Source organism: Nothobranchius furzeri, chromosome 11 (assembly GCF_043380555.1).
Source record: "Nothobranchius furzeri strain GRZ-AD chromosome 11, NfurGRZ-RIMD1, whole genome shotgun sequence".
NCBI lineage: Eukaryota > Metazoa > Chordata > Actinopteri > Cyprinodontiformes > Nothobranchiidae > Nothobranchius > Nothobranchius furzeri.
The window spans coordinates 70,805,426-70,827,111 of record NC_091751.1 but is presented as its reverse complement, the minus strand read 5'-3'; the positions used below and the strand labels follow the sequence as shown (position 1 = coordinate 70,827,111).

The window sequence follows — 21,686 nt, the reverse complement described above, 5'->3', positions numbered from 1 at the left end:
GCCCCCCTCCCCCCACGGTCCGTGTGGAGGTACACACCTCTGGGAGCATCTGCAGGATTGAGACACATCACCACGAATGAAGGCTGACGGTTTATTGCTTTCAGAACAAAGTAAAACAACACCACACGTTCCCGTGTCTGAGGTAAACATCACCCGGGAATCCAGATGTGACGTTTCTGGATGACGCTTCACAAGCAGCTGAAACCAGGAAGTAGCAAAATAACAATCATGAAGAAATTCACAGTTCCTCTTTCTGTAGCTCCGAGGGTACCAGATGCTAGGGATGCACTGGTGACAATTCAAATGAAAATGTGACGTGTGTCACATGATTGATATGAATACTGCAGAGATTGTAATAAAATAGCATCAGAAAAAAGGAAAAATTGACTTTTGGAACCAGTACGATTTTTATGAAGCAAAGAGCAAGTTGCCACATGAGGGCGGGGCGAAACGAAGCAAAAACGGGGATCACCGGCAGCCTGTTTCAGCTGTGTTGGGTCATTTTCGCCCCAAAAAGTTCTGTGGCTGAATTTTCACTCTATCCCTAATAAACACTTTATTATCTAGTTAGTAAAGCATTAATAACCCAGACTCGTTGTCTGGCTACGGTCCTTTTAACTGAATGCTCCATTAATTACTGTGTTATTAAGTGTTTAGTGGTCATCTTCCGGCACTCGCAGAGTACAGACGCTTCTGCTTTTGCTCCCTTATCTTCTTTTCCCAAGGCTCTTTATCCCGTCTGCCCACAGAGCGCTTCTCTGCATTTCTTCTGAAAAACCCTAATTTTTTTTAGAATGGATTTAATTAATTGGTCATTCAACGCGATTGGCAAGATTTTTTCAACGATGAGAACGGAGGAGGGGGCTCCCACTTGCCCGCAAGGGACACACGCAGCGGGATATATGCTCGATTCCTGGAGGGAGTGGAAGACTGTATGCCTCTCCCAGCTGTCCATAGAGGATGTCGAAGATGTGTGGATATTCGGCCTGATGATCACTGGATTTCTTCTGTTTGGAGTGGGAGGATATCTGGTTTTCTGGAAATGTGGGAAGACAGGAGCGATTGGAGGGCGACCCGCACCCACGGAAAGCACCGTCCGTGTGGAGACTTCTCAGACTGGGACGTTACTCGAGGTGAATCGTAAGCTGGACAATGTTCTAGCTGCGATACCAGTATTAGTGCGCAATATGGATGTAATCTCGGAGAGGGTCACCGGACGGTGTGGAGATGTTTAAAACCTAAATTGGCTTCACTGGAGGACTTGAATGATCAGTTACAGACTTCGAGGCAGAGAGGAAAATTATCTCTGCCTGACCCAAACAAAGTCCTGTAATTCGAATCTGACACCATGGCAGACTTGTGAATGCCAACAACAAACCCCCACGAAGGAATGCAGACAGATGCTGTGAAAACCCGACATACCCCCCCGCCTTCGGATTGGCGGACTTCAGCCTGGTGAGGTCATCAACCTGCAGGTGTCAATGTGCTCTGCGCTCCTCCCACCTGTGGCTACAGTGGCTGAGCGCCATAGGGCTGCTCTCGCTGGGGAAACAGGATCCCAGCCCCCCCGCCTTCCTCTCGGTGTCTCATGTTGTGAATTGTTGATGTTCGTGCTTATATGTTTGAGGTGTTTTTTTTGCATAGTAAAGCTACGCCCTGCCGGGAGTAACTCTGGTATGCCTTTTTTCCCTCCCCCATTTATCCTCATGTGATCCCCTTTTCATCTAACTAATGGTAGCGCGACTCTTGTTGCGAATGACCACGGTACCAATTCTTCTGTACTGAAGCAATTGCCCCTCGGGGATGATTAAAGATTTTTTTTATTTGAATTTACGTGGCTAGAACTGTGTGACAAATGCACGGTTGTTCCTTGTTAGGCACCAAACGTCAACTAGTGAGCAAAAAACAAAACAGTCAGGAAATCTGGGAATGTTGGATTTCAGTTTTAGTCCCTGATCAACGCGCTCGATACATAAAAATCAGATTCCACTGTAACGTGTTTTACTAACTTCTGAATGAAAACATTATTTATTACATTTACTGAGTTTCATGATACAAAAACACATTAAACACTGACTTCAGTGGAATTCCTGCATCACATTTAAATATTATGATCTTCGTCCTGTTTGATCCAAAGTTCAGTGAAGAATCAAGTACTGACCTAAAGGTCTGTATGTGTTGAGTTTCTGGAAGCAGCCGGATGTCACTCAAAAGCCCTGAAGCGTGTAAACACATGATGGCTCTCTCTTTTACTATAAATCACAAACATGTGGCTCTGAGCGTTTAACATTTGGCTTTCAGAGCTTCTGCTCTGGAATAAAAAGGTGTAAGCGGCCCCAGAAGGCAGGATGAAAAACATCATCTCAGCTGGAGCAGGTCTAGAGAATAAATCCTAAAATGTGAGGCTGCTGCTGCTAAGACCTGAAACCCAGAGACAGCAGCAGCCTGTTGGTGTCCCGAGTCAGGGCTCGTACCAGTTCATAGAGCGTCTCAGAGCTCTCTCCCAGCTCTGGAGGACAGAGAAGTACTCCTGATCTGGGCTCAGAGCCCCCTCCTTAGCTGGACCTCTGGGCAGGAACACACGGTCACTGCTCTGCAGCTTCTTCAGCTCCTCTTGAGTCGACCAGAAGCCTGAGGGACAGAAGGACACGAGTCAAGGACAGAAGGACACGAGTCAAGGACAGAAGGACACGGGTCTGGGACAGAAGGACACGGGTCAGGGACAGAAGGACACAAGTCTGGGACAGAACGACATGAGTCAGGGACAGAAGGACACGAGTCAGGGACAGAAGGACACGGGTCAGGGACAGAAGGACACGAGTATGAGACAGAAGGACACGAGTATGGGACAGAAGGACACGAGTATGAGACAGAAGGTCACGGGTCAGGGACAGAAGGACACGAGTATGAGACAGAAGGACACGAGTATGGGACAGAAGGACACGAGTATGAGACAGAAGGACACGGGTCAGGGACAGAAGGACACGAGTATGGGACAGAAGGACACGAGTATGAGACAGAAGGACACGGGTCGGGGACAGAAGGACATGAGTCAGGGACAGAAGGACACGAGTCAGGGACAGAAGGACACGGGTCAGGGACAGAAGGACACGAGTCAGGGACAGAAGGACATGAGTCAGGGACAGAAGGACACGAGTCAGGGACAGAAGGACACGAGTCAGGGACAGAAGGACACGGGTCAGGGACAGAAGGACACGAGTATGAGACAGAAGGACACGAGTATGGGACAGAAGGACACCAGTCAGTGACAGAAGGACACGAGTCGGGGACAGAAGGACACGGGTCGGGGACAGAAGGACACTGTCCCTGAAGGACATGGGTCGGGGACAGAAGGACACGGGTCAGGGACAGAAGGACACGGGTCAGGGACAGAAGGACATGGGTGGGGGACAGAAGGACATGAGTATGAGACAGAAGGACACGAGTATGGGACAGAAGGACATGGGTCGGGGACAGAAGGACACAAGTATGAGACAGAAGGACATGGGTCGGGGACAGAAGGACACGAGTATGAGACAGAAGGACATGGGTCGGGGACAGAAGGACACGAGTATGGGACAGAAGGACATGGGTCGGGGACAGAAGGACACGAGTATGAGACAGAAGGACATGGGTCGGGGACAGAAGGACACGAGTATGGGACAGAAGGACATGGGTCGGGGACAGAAGGACACGAGTATGGGACAGAAGGACATGGGTCGGGGACAGAAGGACACGAGTATGGGACAGAAGGACATGGGTCGGGGACAGAAGGACACGAGTATGGGACAGAAGGACATGGGTCGGGGACAGAAGGACACGAGTATGGGACAGAAGGACATGGGTCGGGGACAGAAGGACACGAGTATGGGACAGAAGGACATGGGTCGGGGACAGAAGGACACGAGTATGAGACAGAAGGACATGGGTCGGGGACAGAAGGACACGAGTATGGGACAGAAGGACATGGGTCGGGGACAGAAGGACACGAGTATGGGACAGAAGGACATGGGTCGGGGACAGAAGGACACGAGTATGAGACAGAAGGACATGGGTCGGGGACAGAAGGACACGAGTATGAGACAGAAAGACATGGGTCAGGGACAGAAAGATCTTCAGTCATCTGCACAAACTTGCTATTTTGTTGTTGGATTAGACGTTAACGTGGTTTAATCTGATTATAAATCTGATTATAAACGCCGCCCTGCCCATAAAAAGCTCACACACTAATACTTTGTTGGATCGCCTTTAGCTTTGATTACGATGGAGGGGACGTGAGAATCATAAAGTAAGTTAAAAAGTCCCACAGCACAGGTGTTAGAGGAGTTAGTCAGTGTTATTCATCAGCACGGCTCTCTAGCTGTTTAAACATTTATTAGCCAGACTGGTTCTGTGGTTCTGATCCAATCTGTTGTCCTTAGTGAAAATTAATGTTCCAGATAAACAAACTAGCTAACTGAACTATGACTAGGAGAAACTCACTTTAAACACCTATAATTCAACTGTTACCAGTAAAGCGTCTTATTTTAAATAGATACTTTGAAAAAAACATCCAGCTATCAGTAATTTTATTCTAATATCTGAACTTATATTTAAACTAGAACTATTTTCATCTCAGACAGGCAGTACTTCAGTCTCCTGCTGCAAACCCAATACACATGAATGGGAAATATGACAACATTAGTCCTAAGAGTAACTATATTTAAGAAATCTCAAGTGTTCATTATGGAGAGTAAGAATGTTACCGTGGATATCTGGAATATAAATATTTACTTGGAACAACAGATTCACAGATTACTGTTATACAAATCCAAGCTGCCTAATAAATGTTGTTTAGATTGTCTTTAAGGATTTGGGTTTGTCCAGTTGGATATCCTTACATAAAAGTTCTAGTAACAAAATACCTGCTGATATCTGTATTTTCAATCAGACTAGTAGTAATACTACTGAGACTGGGACAAATTAAATTGTTGCTTTGTTAAATAGAGATATAAAAAAAGAGGCGTGGTTGTTTTTAAATGTTAAAATGGTTCATTAAATTAGTTTTCAGTCTATCGCCACCTGCTGGTGATCTTATTATCAACCAGAATAAACATACAATAAACACACAATCAACATTTTATTGGAAGATTCTATTTTTTTTTTTTTTTTTAGTGTTTTCTGCTTTAAAGAGCGAGAGGTTTGTGGTGAACAGTAGTGACTGGGTTAAGGTTTTACTACTGTAGCTAAAATAGGTGTAACAACGTGTGTAAATACACCAGAATGCAGGAAATGTCATCTACACCACCACCGTATCCCACAAGGTTCTGTGCTGGGGCCTCTACTCTTCCTCCTCTATCTGCTTCCTCTTCAGCACATCCTGAGCTCCTTCAAAGGAATCTCCTACCATCTTTATGCAGATGACATCCAACTGTACATCTCCTTTAAGCCCCATGAGATGTCTAAGCTGCAGCTGTTACACACCTGCTTAGACTCTATTAAAACCTGGATGGTGGGAGCTTTCTACAGCTGAATGAAGATAAGACTGAGATCCTCATCTGCACCCCAGACAAGCTGGTTCCCAAAGTCAGAGACTCTCTTGGTCAGCTTGCTTCTCACACCAAACCTTCCGTCAGGAATCTTGGCGTGACCTTTGACTAGGGCTGCACAATATATCGAAAAATTATCGTCATCGCGATAACAGGATGTGCGATAGGCCCATCGCAAAGCACGTCAAAAACGGCGATAAATGTTTGGTTCAACATTTCCATCCGTGTCATACCTCAACTTTTTGTAAACCAGCTCTGTTTTTTACGCGGAAGTATTATTTGACCAATCAAATGTAGCCCTTCTGATATGCGGCCAATCAGATGGGTCCGTTCACATAATACGCCCGCCCCCTACGTAGACCCTTAGGATGGGTGGGTGGAACGCAACACCTGAACTGAGTTAACTAGATCAGCGTTTTATCATCTGCATCAAATAGCACGACTCAGGAGTCTCATGTCCAGACAAGACCTAGAGAAACTCATTCATGCGTTCATCTCCAGCAAACTGGACTATTGCTATGGTCTTTGGCTGGTCTTCCCAAAAATCAAATCAAATCAACTTTATTTATAAAGCGCTTTCACATGCCCAAAGCGGAAAACAAAGCGCTGTACACCAATAACATGCACAACAATAAAATCCCGAGTACAAGTTCGCAATCCATATCAGTCCTGTTTCCAGAATCAGATCCAGACACATTCAAAGTGATGCTGCCCACGCAATCCCAACTTCAAAGTCCAAACGCCAACGAGAACAGATGTTTTTAGTCGGCTTTTAAAGGTCTCCAGTGATTCGGCCTGCTTTACGTCGGCTGGCAGCTCATTCCAAAGACTTGGTCCGAGCGCTGAAAAGACACAACTCCCACAAGACTTCGAGCTGTACCTGGGCACGGTTAATAGTCTCTGGCCAGCTGACCTAAGGGAACGCAACGGGACATGTCGGTGGATGATGTCAGAAAGGTATTTAGGTGTCCCTGAGTTTAACGCCTTAAAAACAAACAGGATGACCTTAAACCTGATGCCATAGGAGACAGGGAGCCAATGCAAGGCACGTGGGACTGGTGTAATATGTTCAGACCTCCTGGTAGATGTTAGCAACTGAGCAGCCGAGTTCTGAACTGCCTGGAGGCGTGCTACTGGAGCTTGCCTAAGCCCCGCATATAGCGAGTTGCTGTGAAGCAGCAGCAGGTTATTCAGAATGCTGCTGCTAGAGTTTCAACAAGAACCAGGAGAACCGAGCACGTCCCCCCTGTTCTTAAATCTCTACACTGGTTACCAGTAAACTACTGAATGGACTTTAAATAGTTTTACTGCTCTATAAATCTCTCAATGGCATGGGGCCAAACACATGTCAGATCTCCTTCAGGTATCTACGCCCAGCAGGGCTCCGAGGTCCAAAGGAAGCAGTCAGCGCCTCACTTTTATTACAGCAGCGGCCCAAAACGATCTCCTAACACATGGATTTTCTACTTCCTGATCACGTGACATATGCAGATGAAGATCGGCTTCAGAGCTGGGATGTTTGTTCTCACGGTGCGGGGGCTCGTTTCCACGCCCATACAGTAAAAAAAATGCAAATGACGACTTTAGTCGTCATTGGCAGTGAACGAGTTGAGTGACAAAACAGCACAAACTTACAGAGGGGTATTTTTTTTCTCTGTAATTAAGAGTTTCGTCAAATTATGACGAGCATGTCATGAGCTACTTTGCGAACAAAAACATAATCATTGTTCACGTGTTTATATACCGGCTTCAAGTCCGGCCACAAACGCCGCCCCCAGACACGACCTCTCGTGGTGCTGGGGTCTGACCAGCTTCCTACCAAACAGATCCGCAGTCAGCTGCATGATGAAGTCGTTGGAGGAAACTCCTCCATCCACCCTGAAGGAGAGAGGAACAGAGTGCACAGTATGAGAGGAACATAAAGCGGTACCATCCATTAGTAGAGTGGTTCGTGCTGGCTTAAACCCAAGGATACCAGCGTAGGACTGGGAAAAACCCTCACCTGATCTTTGTGATGGGAATGCGAGTCTCTCTCAGCATCGTCTCATAAAGCTGCTTGTTTCTGGAAAGATAATTAAAAGGAAAAAGTCGGTCAGCACGAAGAAGGATAAAGATGCTGAAATGGAAACGGTGCCTTCAAACAAGTCACCTGAAGGCGACGGACTCTAGGATGGCACGGACCAGGTGGCTTTTGGTTGTGGAAGGTTTGAGTCCCATGAGGGAGGCACAAGCTTTTGGGTCATTCAGCGGAGCCTTAAATTAAAGAAAAACACACACACACACACACACACACACACACACACACACACACACACACACACACACACACACACACACACACACGTATTTATATGTTCGAGTAGACCTCCATTAATTTCCATTAACTTTAGTGACTCAACTGTGCCTAACCCTAACCAATGGGGTTCTATTCCTAACCTAACCCTAACCTAAAGTTTAATTCACACCATACCTCTTAGACTAAGTTTTAGGACACTTAGCATTGTGTGGAGCAGCAAAATGTCTCCACAATGTGGACATTTCCACATGTTACAGGTTATTAGTCTAAATTTGTCCACTTAAAACATATAGAGACACGTACACTAGAGCCCCGTCCTGATTTGTGTTTACTGTTGTGAGAATACGAGGCAGAGTTTCAAGAAATGTGTCTAAGCATTGAGAAAAACTGTAAAACCTTTTCTTATTTCTTTCAACAACACTTTATCATGGTATAGCTATAAACATATTTTGGAGATAAAAACATTTAATACATTAAGAAATTGGATCTCTCGGATTAATCCAAAACTCTGCCAAAAACACGTCTTGGACTACAAACAACTACTAGTCTGTCCGGTTGTCGGAATCACCGCCGCACTAGAGCCCTGCACGGGCCTAAAATCTGAGCCCGTGTCCGGCCCGGCCCGGCCCGGCCCGGCCCGAGGGGGTGGAGCCCCAGCCCGACCCGGTCCGAAAAGGTTTTCAGGATTCTCTGGCCCGACCTGAGCCCGACTTTTTTTTAACCAACTGAATGAAAACAAAGTGCGTCAATCCTGACCAATGTGATAAAAGACGTGCAGGATCCGATCATTTTGTTTTTCCCTCGTTCACTGTCACGGAGATAACTGAGCACTGGCTCTGGTGGTAATCAAGTTAAATTTAATCTCTTTCCAACAATTTTCACAAGAAAACAGAACAGTTAAAAGCAGGGCTTGTGTTGACCGGATAGTTCCTGTATTTGACCGTTTATTTTGACGGAGAAAGAATAGAAAGAATTACCCCGACGCATGCAGATGAACTGACATTTTGTTCTACGCACATCGCAGATGTAGCTAAATCACTCAAGAAATGATTCCCATCTGAACATCTGAGCTGCTCAGCGCATATGTGCACAGCGAGCTGAAGTTGTGGAGATTGGCTTGGAGCGCGTCGCAGAACCAGAGCGCATGCAGGAAGATTCCTCCGACTGAAGCGAGTGTTTTCCAAACCCGGTCACTCAGAGAGACTTGTCACTTAGAAAATGTTCCCTGATTATGAACTTTGGCTGAATAGCGCTTGTTCCTGTCTCCAATGTGGCGACACATCCAGGAGCCGTCTGAGGAGAATCCCAGAATCTCACATCCTCGTCAGCTCAGAAGCGCCTATATGATTACGCACAAGCGTGACGCGTCAACCCGGTCTCACAGTAAGACCGGGTTGGACCTGTTCAGGTTTACGCAGACAATCTTTACATTTAGAATTAGCTTACAGATGTAAAATTAATGCAGAAAAATATAAAGCATTTTATTTAAATATCCATTCATTATTTTACAAGCACAGAGAGCCGCATCAGATGGAAGGAAGAGCCGCGGGTTGTGACATGTTTTCTCCAGGACCAGAGAGGACGCAAACTCAATACATCTCTTTTATTGTGAGGTCATAATTTCTCCGAGTTTTGCGGTTGCGAGCGGGAGTAGACATGCACGCTGAAAGGGTCAAACTCTGGTTACCGGTGATGGTTGTACCCCATGTGCAGCAGTACCGGGACCAGAGTGAATAGGGTGTGTATGGGGAGCACGAGTGGGTGTCCAGCGTGCATTTTTGTAAGTCTTGGGTTGTATGTGCATGTGTGAGCATGAGGGAGGGAGTGTGTGACTGTGTTTGTGTATGACTGTATATGTCAGGTGGGGGCTTTGACTCCTCCCCTCTCCTGGGACTTCTTTTGATGATATAGATCTTCGTCCCCCCTCCCCCTGTCACACCTGGTGTGAGGGGTTGTGCCTTGGTCTGCCTGAGTGTTCGTGGCAACCGGGTCTGGGGGTTTAAGATTTTGGCATCTGCCTGATAGATCCCGGTGGCTGCCCGGTGGGGTCTGGGTCCCTGGGCTCTGCTGGGTTCCCGGCGGGGGTGGTCGCCCCTGGGTCGCTGGGTCCCGGGCTCGGCCGGCTAGGGGGTGGGAGGCTGCAGGTGGGCTTGCCACTGATGTCTCCCGGGACTCTGCCGGCTGCTGGTTGTGGCCCCCCGGGGCGATCCTCTGTGCCTCTCGAGGGGGGCGGTGGCCTTTCTGGTTGCTGTCTCCTTGGGGTTCCTGTGTTCTGGACACAGTGATAGGTAGATCTTGTTGTATTGTTGTTGTGTCCCATTTTTTTTGTCCTTTTGCTTTTTTTTTGTCTTTTTCTGCAGGTCTAGAAGCAGACTCTTGTTCATTGTTTATTTTTGTGGACCCCCCTCCCCCCCACTCCTCCTCTCCCCCCACCTTTTCTTTTCCTTTCTCTTTCACCTCTGTCTCCGTGTCTGGTCAGAATTACAAAGCATTCAAAAACAACAACAATAAAGTTTTAAGTATCAGGCGTGACATTAAAAGCAAACGCTTTGATGCTCCACCTGAGAGTAAATCTGTAAGGCTTGTCACCAGTATTCAGACATCAATTCTGTTTGCTTCACAGCCAGACAGGACACGGTAAAAAAAAAAAAAAAAAAGACATGCACGCTGCGGGTGCGGGCGGGAGTGTAACACACACGTTGCAGTTGCAGGAGGTAATGGTTAGAAATGCTGCGGGAGTGGGCAGGAGCGGGATGAAGAAAACAGTCCCGCTCAGGGCTCTACGGCTGCGTTTTAAGTGTTTCAAGTGTTTCAATTTTTTAAATGAATTCAATTAAAAATAAAGGTGCCCGGCCCTGCCCGTGTCCGAGGTAATTACACAGTCGTTGGCCCGAGGGCCTAGGGCTTCAGTGCAGGGCTCTACGCCGCACTTCCCTGGGTCCTCCACCGATTACACATTCGTGTATTCAGCAACAGAACACCACTGGTGTAAGAGGTTCTCCGCTCAATAACATCAGAGAAGGAGAAACAGTTGGCTACCTAACCGACTACCAGAGTCCCAAAAACATCATCTGAAGTCACAGACAACAAAAGACGTGTGGACCTGGAGAACGGCAACTGGCATTAAGCGTCATCTTGTTTCATTTGGCAATGTGTGTTTACAGTTTCGGCAGAAGCCTTTCAGGAAAGATACCCGAGGGAAGGGCTGAGTGTTCCATGACCATGCAACCTAGTTTGTTCTGCAGATTTACTATAGCAGCTTTAAAGCTAAGTTGGTGCGCTAAAGCCTGACATATAGGGAGCCTAAATCTCTTCCCTTTTCAGTCGGCTCATGGGTCCTCGGAAGAACGAAAAAATGAATGCAAGTCAACGGGGCTAAAAGAGCCCCAGAAGTAGATGGGCGTGACTTAGGCTCCCTAGACTTCTCAGTTTGTGCTGGTACAGAGACATGCAACGCCATCATTCATCGGCGCAAGGGTTCTCCAACGGGCTCGCAGAGGGTGACCGAGACATGCCCCAATTTTTTACCATCCACTGAATGTGACGGAGACCGAAATCTTGCGATTAGTCAGGATGGCACTTCCTGTAAATACGTCAAAAGCACCGCCTCAAAAAGTAAAAAGATATTTCGCAGTGGACACAGAACAGATTTAAGAATGCACTGCAGAGAAAGTCTGAAAATGTGAACGTTTATTCACCTTTGACTGCGAGTACAAACATATGCAGCAAGTGTTTTATTCATGGATGTAAAAGATGAGAAACGGGAGTTTAGAGGTGCTGATCGCACGAAGAAGTGGATGGGGGACACATTTGTTCCTGTAAAAAGTTTTAAAACAATGTAAACACAATAGTAAATACACTGTCGTGGACCGGCAGGAGTCCCCACAATAGCGCTATGCCCGCTGTTGTCCTGGCGGGGGATTGTCTTGCAACACTTACCAGCTGACGGAGAAGTCTGAGAACGAAACGTCGCCGTCAACGCGTGTGCATCTCTTCCTCGCTGAGCTCATGGAGAAGTATGAATTAGGCTTAAGCTGACTGTGCATCACCCTGCAGTGCATGCTGGGAACTGGGACGCACACTTAATAATTGACCTGGTGGATACACAGTTTTATTGGTCACTGCTCTAGTCTCGGGAAAATGATTGGTTTCGCAGTAGCGGACAGGGTAGCGACTTAACCCAGTTGATGCTTCTGCCGAAGCTCCACAAGGGAGAGACGCACGCGCACTGACAAAGAGGTTTTGCTCTCGAGCTTCTCCGTCTTCTGGGTAGTGTTTGCAAAGCAATTCCCCACCAGGACAACAGAGCGTGTAGCGCTTTTCCGGGATATTCTGTCATGTATCCAGTGCAACATAGTACATTTACTATTGTGTTTATACTGTGTATTTTTGTATTTCAGAGACTTTTTAACATGGACAAATCTGTCCCTCATTCTCCTCCAACTCTTCATGCGCTCGCCACCTCTAAACCCACGTTTACCATCATTTTCATCCACTCCTCCAGTCATGAGTGAATAAAACATTCCTATTTTTAGAGTTTTTCCACAAGGTATTCTTCCGTGTCTGCCGCCAGATATCTTCAGTTCACTTTACGTTTTTGACAGCACAAATGGTGGTGCTGTTGACAGCAGCATCCTGACCAATCACAGGCTTGCATTTTCTGTCTCCTTTGATGGATGTTCAGAAAAGTGAGCCCTCACAAGGACGGTTAATGGCGTTGTGTGTGTCTGTAACGATGCAGAGGCATAAACTAAGTGATGGCCGATGAGGTGAACCCACAGCTGGACATTTTCAAGAGTCAGACAAGGTGCAAGTTGATATGGACGCTGATGGCAAAGTTGACATGAAAGGAAGGAGAATGTCTTCAGAAGCAAAGACGGTATCATTTATTTACATTAAAGCGTACGTGTTTTATTTCTGTATTTGGTGGACAAGTTCACAGACAGCTAGCTCTGCTAGCTGCATCAGGCTGCTCTGCAGTACAAAACAATCATCTAAATAAATAAATAAATAAAAAGAATTATGTGCTAACAGTTTAATTGCTGCGTGTACATATTGATATAACTGGAAAAATAGCTTATCAGAATAACTTCTCTTCCTGGTCAAAGCAATCCTGCAGCCGCTCGCTAGCTCAGCCGCCGCTATTGTACCTCACCAGGAGCACGGCGGTCTGAACCAACACTAGGAAATGTGCAGCTGATGCTGGAGCTCTGCTGTTTTCATGTGGATAAATCGTCAGAATATGTGGATCATCTTTTAGATTTAACGTCTGAGCATGTTGTGGCTTTCACAAATTCTTTTTTCCTTAGCGGAGCTAACACAGTTAGCCATGCAGCTCCAGTCACACCTCCAGTCACTCTCTGCAATCCAGCAGTGTTTACAAACCGTTCCCATGACTTAAATGTTGCTACACGAGTTAGAAATGCATGTAGGGCTCCGACATTTGACTCAGACTTTTGGCTGCAGACACCATTTTTCCACTGAGAGAACAAAGTTGAATAAAACACAGCTAATCTTGTAGTCGCAGCAGTAGCTGCCCTGTAAGACGTCTTGAGTGACATATGGAGTGTAGCACCTCCTTAGTGTTCTACAACCCCCCAAGGCACTTCACAATACAATCAGTCATTCACACTCTGGTGATGATGAGCTATACAGCCACAGCTGCTCTGGGGCTCACTGACAGAGGCGAGGCCTGCCCTACGCCGGCGCCACCGGTCCCTCTGACCACCAGCAGCAGACCAGGCAGCAGCTGCTGCTGCTGAGGACAACACTTCTTAAAAAAATGAAAAACTGAACCCAGTCTATCTTTATATGTTTAAGTATAGTTACACTGAATTTGTACAGTTTTCCTGCCAGAATCCTGAAGTTACTTAACAATTTTAAACCACAGACCCCACTGGTAGGATTATTTATTAATAAGTATAAATCCTCAGCAGAACACAGAGTTTACACCTAGTGACTGTCGGCCACTGGACTCACTCTGTCAGTGTCTAGAACACATAAACGACTGGATGCAGCCTAACTTCGTCTTCGTCTTCGTCTTCCTCCGCTTATCCGGGTCCGGGTCCGGGTCGCGGGGGCAGCATCCCAACTAGGGAGCTCCAGGCCGTCCTCTCCCCGGCCTTGTCCACCAGCTCCTCCGGCAGGACCCCAAGGCGTTCCCGGACCAGATTGGAGATGTAACCTCTCCAACGTGTCCTGGGTCGACCCGGGGGCCTTCTGCCGGCAGGACATGCCCGAAACACCTCCCCGGGGAGGCGTCCAGGAGGCATCCTGACCAGATGCCCAAACCACCTCAAGTGGCTCCTTTCGATCCGGAGGAGCAGCGGTTCTACTCCGAGTCCCTCCCGAATGTCCGAGCTCCTCACCCTATCTCTAAGGCTGAGCCCGGCCACCCTACGGAGGAAACTCATTTCGGCCGCTTGTATCCGCGATCTCGTTCTTTCGGTCATTACCCAAAGCTCATGACCATAGGTGAGGATTGGGACGTAGATCGACCGGTAAATCGAGAGCCTGGCTTTCTGGCTCAGCTCCCTCTTCCCCACGACAGATCGGCTCAGCGTCCGCATCACTGCAGACGCCGAACCAATCCGCCTGTCGATCTCCCGATCCCTCCTACCCTCACTCGTGAACAAGACCCCGAGATACTTAAACTCCTCCACTTGAGGTAGGACCTCTCCCCCGACCCGGAGGTGGCAAGCCACCCTTTTCGACACACTCCACACCACGGCTGCGTCTAGAAATTCTGTCCATAAAAGTGATGAACAGAACCGGTGACAAAGGGCAGCCCTGGCGGAGTCCAACCCTCACTGGGAACAGGTCCGACTTACTACCGGCTATGCGGACCAAACTCACGCTCCTCTGGTAAAGGGACTGAATGGCCCTTAACAGAAAGCCACCCACCCCATACTCCTGGAGCGTCCCCCACAGGGTGCCCCTGGGGACACGGTCATAAGCCTTCTCCAAATCCACAAAGCACATGTGGATTGGTTGGGCAAACTCCCATGCCCCCTCCATCACCCTTGCAAGGGTATAGAGCTGGTCCACAGTTCCACGGCCAGGACGAAAACCACATTGCTCCTCCTCTATCTGAGATTCAACTATCGATCGGACCCTCCTCTCCAGTACCTTGGCGTAGACCTTTCCAGGGAGGCTGAGGAGTGTGATCCCCCTATAGTTGGAACACACCCTCAGGTCACCCTTCTTAAAGATGGGGACCACCACCCCGGTCTGCCACTCCCTAGGAACTGCCCCCGATGACCACGCAATGTTGTAGAGACGTGTCAACCATGACAGCCCTACAACATCCATAGCCTTGAGATACCCAGGACGAACCTCATCCGCCCCCGGGGCTCCGCCGCTATGTAGTTGTTTGACTACCTCAGCAACTTCTGCCCCCGAGATCGGACAGTCCATCCCCAGGCCTCCCAGCTCTGGTTCCTCCTCGGAATGCGCATTGGTGGGATTGAGGAGCTCCTCAAAGTATTCCTTCCACCGTCCGACTATAGCCTCAGTTGACGTCAGCAGCTCCCCATCCCCACTGTAAACAGTGTGAGCGAGTTGCTGCCTTCCTCTCCTGAGGCGCCGGACAGTTTGCCAGAACCTCTTTGGAGCCGATCGATAGTCTTTCTCCATGGCCTCACCAAACTCCTCCCACGCCCAAGATTTTGCCTCGGCAACTGCCACTGCTGCACCCCGCTTGGCTATCCGGTACCTGTCTGCTGCCTCCGGAGACCCACAGACCAGCCACGCCCTGTAGGCCTCCTTCTTCAGCCTGACGGCTCCCCGAACCTCTGGTGTCCACCAGCGGGTACGGGGGTTGCCACCACGACTGGCACCGGCCACCTTACGACCACAGCTAGCAACAGCCGCCTCAACAATCGCAGAGTGGAACAAGGCCCACTCGGACTCAATGTCCCCCACTGCTCTCGGGACGTGGTCAAAGCTCTGCCGGAGGTGGGAGTTGAAGACCGTCTTGACAGGTTCTTCTGCCAGGCGTTCCCAGCAGACCCTCACTATGCGTTTGGGTCTGCCAGGTCTACGCGGCATGTTCCCTTGCCATCTGATCCAACTCACCACCAGGTGGTGATCAGTTGACAGCTCCGCCCCTCTCTTCACTCGGGTGTCCAAAACATACGGCCGCAGGTCCGATGATACGACTACAAAATCTATCATCGACCTGTGACCTAGGCTGCCCTGGTACCAAGTGTACCGGTGGGCATCCTTATGTTCGAACATGGTGTTCGTTATGGCCAAACTGCGGCTTGCACAGAAGTCCAATAACAAAACACCGCTCGAGTTCAGATTAGGTGGGCCGTTCCTCCCAATCACACCCCTCCAGGTCAAGCTGTCATTGCCCACGTGAGCATTGAAGTCCCCCAGCAGGACAATGGAGTCCCCTGATGGAGCACTATCTAGCACTCGTCCCAGGGACTCCAAAAAGGGTGGGTACTCTGAACTGATATTTGGCCCATAAGCACAAACAACAGTCAGGACCCGTTCCCCGACCCGAAGGCGCAAGGAAGCTACCCTCTTGTCCCCCGGGGTAAACCCCAACACACAGGCAGAGAGTCTTGGGGCTAACAAAAAGCCAACCCCAGCCCTCCGCCTCTCACCCGGAGCAACTCCAGCAAAGTAGAGTGTCCAACCCCTCTCCAGGTCTCGGGTTCCAGAGCCAATGCAATGTGTCGAGGTGAGTCCGACTATATCTAGCCGGTACCGCTCAACCTCTGCCACAAGCTCCGGCTCCTTCCCCGCCAGCGAGGTGACGTTCCATGTCCCAAAAACTAGTTTTCTTGTCCGGGGATTGGACCGCCAAGGCTCCCGCCTTGGTCTGCCACCCGATTCGCATTGCACCGGACCCTTCATGTTCCTCCTGTGAGTGGTGGGTCCACAGTTGGACGAGCCCATGTATCCGGTTCGGGCTGGGCCCGGCCGGGCCCCATGGGCGAAAGCCCGGCCACCAGGCGCTCGCTCACGGGCCCCAACCCCAGGCCTGGCTCCAGGGTGGGACCCCGGTAACCCTCCGGGCCGGGTACTCCGACTCTTCGTTTTAACCGCCATGAAAGATCCTTCGAACCGTTCTTTGTCTCACCCTTCACCTAAGACCAATTTGTCATGGGAGACCCTACCAGGGGCACTAAGTGCCCCAGACAACATAGCTCCTAGGATCATTAGGGCACTCAAACTCCTCCACCACGATAAGGTGACGGTTAAACCACAGACCCCACTGGTAGGATTATTTATTAATAAGTATAAATCCTCAGCAGAACACAGAGTTTACACCTAGTGACTGTCGGCCACTGGACTCACTCTGTCAGTGTCTAGAACACATAAACGACTGGATGCAGCCTAACTTCCTTCAGCTAAACAAAGACAAGACTGAAGTTATTGTCTTTGGCAACAAGAAGGATGGGATGGATGTTATTGCTCAGCTGGACTCCAGGGGAATAAAGACAAAGACCCAGGTTAGAAATCCAGGTGTTACTGACTCAGACCTGAGCTTCTCTGGACATATTAAGGCTGTAACTAAATCAGCGTTTTATCACCTTCATCAAACATCAAGAGTCAGAGGTCTCGTGTCCAGACCAGACTTAGAGAAACTCATTCATGCTATTATTTCTAGTCGGCTGGGCTACTGCAGTGGTCTCCTAACTGGTCTTCCCAGAAAAGCTGTGAAGCAGCTGCAGCTTGTTCAGAACGCTGCTGCTAGAGTCTTAACAAGAACTAAGAGAACGGAGCACATCACTCCTGTTCTTAGATCCCTACACTGGTTACCAGTAAACTACAGAATAGATTTCAAAGTGCTACTACTAGTTTATAAATCACTTAACGGCATGGGACCAAAGCACATGTCCGATCTCATTCCTGTATATACACCCAACAGGGCTCCGAGATCCCTTGGAAACAATCAGCTGGAAGAACCTCGGGTCAGAACCAAACATGCTGCTCACATATGGAATCAGCTTCCCCATGACCTCAGATCTGCCCCGACCCTAGCCAGGGTTAGCTTCAGGTTAGCTCGTAGCTAGTTCGTCACTCGATCCCAGCCTTACAGCCCCACCCTCAGCGCCTCGTCTCTTCCCTTTTATGGAATTGTCTGGGCTGGACGGAACCTGTGACACGGTCAAAATGGCAGTGGTGGCCACCTCCCATTATGGACAAAAAACGTGTTATTGGAGCCTATGGAATCCGTTTGTCCAGTATGTACAGTCTATGTTTAAAACACAACTAAAACCCTCATGCACTCATCAGCCTTTTAAAAGCATAGTTTCTTACTTTGCATCATCTCCACTGTAATCTGCACTGTAACTTTGTCTTCTCCTTCAGCTCTAAACTGTAATTCTATCTGTGTGTATTTTAATTTGTGTCTTAGTGTTTTCATATCATGTCCTGATGAGAGTAAAGCACCCTGAATTGCCTCTGTGTTTGAAATGTGCTCTATAAACAAAGCTACCTCGCCTTTACATGAAGGCTAGTGCATTAAAGTATATTAGAGCCATATTAATTCTGACTGCATCGACTAGACAGCTAGTCTGAAAAGGGTCACAAAGTGGATTATATCTCAGAACGATTTCCATCTCAAATGTATCAGACTGACTCATGTAAACCAGAAACTTTTACACCATTGTTGATTTCACACAGATGCATAATCCATCAGAATAATCTAATAATCCTGCCGGAAGTGCTCCACAGGCGACTGCTGTTTATAACCACACAACTTGATTTGTGTGACCCACGAAACAAACGCTTAAACATGCTGTGATGCCTTCGGTGATGGCTACAGAGCTGCGCGTTTACACGTGAAAAAGGTCCATCAGAGGGGAAGGCAGGGTTCCTACACAACCTCCACTTTCAGAACTTTCTAACTGAAACATTGAGATTGTTACGGCAATTTTCTGCCCATCTATTCAGGTCTTGTCACAAATGGTTTCTATAAACGTAAGAAAACTGTGTAGGAACCCTGGGAAGTAGTTTTATTAATCAGGTCTGCATAGAAACACTCAGAGGAAACACTTACAGTTCTGTTCACAACGGAGGGCCGAAGAAAAGCAACAAAGGAAAAAGAGACAACTGTGTTAGAGTAAAAGCTAAAGAAAAAACAGCTCCTAGACTGGATTAACAAATATCTACAGCACATAAATTCTGAAAATACACATTTTACCTTTGGTACGAATATTAACATTACCTGTAGGCCGCTGAACGATGGGACGAAACATACTCCATCTGAATCGCTGACGCTGTGCGCCATCACACTCGTCTCTCGGACGTCAGAGAAAAGCCCTGCAACAACAAGCACAAGCTGTAACCTTACAGGAATCTAGAAGAATCCCAGTGGGGACGATTCCAGAAGGTCATTTAGGAGTGAATCTTGTTAAATGTCTCAGTGTGAAGCAGTCACTGCTCACCCAGCTCTTGGGCCCATTTGATGGCCGTGCCGGTATCTGCTGCATTTCCCTCAGCGAGGTACACCACATCAGATCCCATCCTCCATCCCACCAGAGGGTACAGACCTGTACAGGGGTGGGGTGTAACGACTCTGTACCGACTAACACGTGTGTACAAATTAATATCTTTCACCTGTGACAGATGTGTGTGGTTTGCTGCCAGTGTTTATGTCCATGAAGGTGCCGGTTCCCATGGTGATCTTCACATCACCCACATCAAAGCAGCATTCTCCAAACATAGCTGCCTGTTGGTCCGCCATCTACGACAGAAGGACAGTGGAAGTGTTTATGGCAGCAGTCGTCCAAACAGCCCCCACTACCATAACTAACTGCATGTGTCAACATGTTCTCATGTACGCGTGGAGTTGGCGTGTTCTGCTCATGTACGCGTGGAGTTGGCGTGTTCTCCTCATGTACGCGTGGAGTTGGCGTGTTCTCCTCATGCACGCGTGGAGCTGGCGTGTTCTCCTCATGCACGCGTGGAGCTGGCGTGTTCTCCTCATGCACGTGTGGAGCTGGCGTGTTCTCCTCATGCACGCGTGGAGTTGGCGTGTTCTCCTCATGCACGCGTGGAGCTGGCGTGTTCTCATGTACGCGTGGAGTTGGCGTGTTCTCATGCACGCGTGGAGTTGGCGTGTTCTCATGCACGCGTGGAGTTGGCGTGTTCTCATGCACGCGTGGAGTTGGCGTGTTCTCATGCACGCGTGGAGTTGGCGTGTTCTCATGCACGCGTGGAGTTGGCGTGTTCTCATGCACGCGTGGAGTTGGCGTGTTCTCATGCACGCGTGGAGTTGGCGTGTTCTCATGCACGCGTGGAGTTGGCGTGTTCTCATGCACGCGTGGAGTTGGCGTGTTCTCATGCACGCGTGGAGTTGGCGTGTTCTCATGCACGCGTGGAGCTGGCGTGTTCTCATGCACGCGTGGAGCTGGCGTGTTCTCATGCACGCGTGGAGTTGGCGTGTTCTCATGCACGCGTGGAGTTGGAGTGTTCTCATGTACGCGTGGAGTTGGCGTGTTCTCATGTACGCGTGGGTTTTTTGAGTTTTCTTTTACAAACCAAAATCATGCCTGGCAGGTTAATTGGAGACTAATAGCCTAACAGCTAAATACGTGACTTAAAGTAACAAGTGAGATAGTTTTGGTCAAAGATTTCTGAGCTAAATCTTTATGCCAATAAAAAACCTTCTGAACTATAACTGAACTTTAAACTTCTTACCTCGTCTTTTTACAAGGTAGAGTGTTTACTTACACTCAAACTGAGCATCTTATCCTCTTGTTATCATGAGGAACATATTAGGTGCAGCTGATTAGCAACATGATTCATGGAAAAGTCCTTTTTACAGTGTAACAGCTGGGGGACCTCAGTATGAGGGTTCATGTGGGTTTTATTAATCACAATCTCACAGATTGTACCAAGGAATTGAACACAGAGACTCACCAGTGACATAATGGGAATGGAAACTCCGAAGATGGACGGATCTGTAGAACCAAAGTTATGGCTGATGAAGGAGAGAGCAGACAGAGGATTATCTAACGTGCTTATGAGCAGGAACAAGCAGCACTTTATCGTCAACATGATCACAACACCCTCCTCTCAATAAATACATCCATCCAAACAAACATGTTAGGGTTCTTTCTTAAATAGAAAAAGTAGTTAGTGAAATAAATTTAACACAAAGAATTTGGATATGAAACTAATTCATGTTTATGTTGCATTTAAGCCACTGTTAAACATGCTGCTAATGCCCTGTTTTAAACAACTTGAAGTCCTTTATTTTTGACACTGATAATCCATTAGCATGTTCTCTCACATAGCTGCAAGACATTAGTCAAACTAAGGCCAGGAAACCTCGTTTGAGCGTTTTATTATGGGTGTTCGCTTGGCCTCACACATTACATTAGGGAATACTTTGAAAAGCTTGGGAATTAGTTATACTGAAATCCTTTCTCTACCCACTAAAATCTATTTGACACAGGAAGAGAGTGTTGACTGCTTTCACAGGCAGCACAAAAAGGCTTTAGAATAAACAGCAGGAAATATTCAGTGGGATTAATTAAAGAAAAATTCAAACTTTAAGTTCTGATGCTAAAATTTCTTGTAGTAACTATTCTTTGCACCGATTATATTCAGTTTTAACCCCAAATTCTGTCTGATAACTGATAAAAAAAAACTCTAAACACCTAAACCCAGCACGTTACCATAGTAACAGACCCAGGTCAGACTCCTATAGGGAGCGTAGTCTCCTCCCCTTCCGGTCGGCTCCAGGGTCCGCAGGAAAACAATTGGTTACGTATCCCAAGAGGTTTATTTTGCACCACCTAACTGACCACAAGATAACCTTTCATTTGCAGACATAAAGCCACCATCTATCTGGCCTCCAAATCCAGAAAGTTCTGCTCAGTGCTTGTTTGCAT

General features: G+C 48.0%; 1 protein-coding gene across 1 annotated transcript in view; it reads right to left on the bottom strand.

Annotated features, from left to right (window-relative positions):
- Positions 1–1,802: 1,802 nt before the first annotated feature.
- Positions 1,803–21,686, bottom strand: part of gk5 (glycerol kinase 5) — a 35,492-nt gene continuing 15,608 nt past the window's right edge. The window contains exons 10-17 of the mRNA XM_015976873.3: positions 20,710–20,770; positions 19,405–19,531; positions 19,233–19,337; positions 19,013–19,107; positions 7,678–7,781; positions 7,531–7,590; positions 7,273–7,406; positions 1,803–2,631 (exon numbers count right to left, since the gene is read on the bottom strand). Coding sequence (XP_015832359.1) covers positions 2,462–2,631; positions 7,273–7,406; positions 7,531–7,590; positions 7,678–7,781; positions 19,013–19,107; positions 19,233–19,337; positions 19,405–19,531; positions 20,710–20,770 — 856 coding nt within the window. The 3' untranslated portion in view covers positions 1,803–2,461. The remainder of the gene's footprint in view (positions 2,632–7,272; positions 7,407–7,530; positions 7,591–7,677; positions 7,782–19,012; positions 19,108–19,232; positions 19,338–19,404; positions 19,532–20,709; positions 20,771–21,686) is intronic.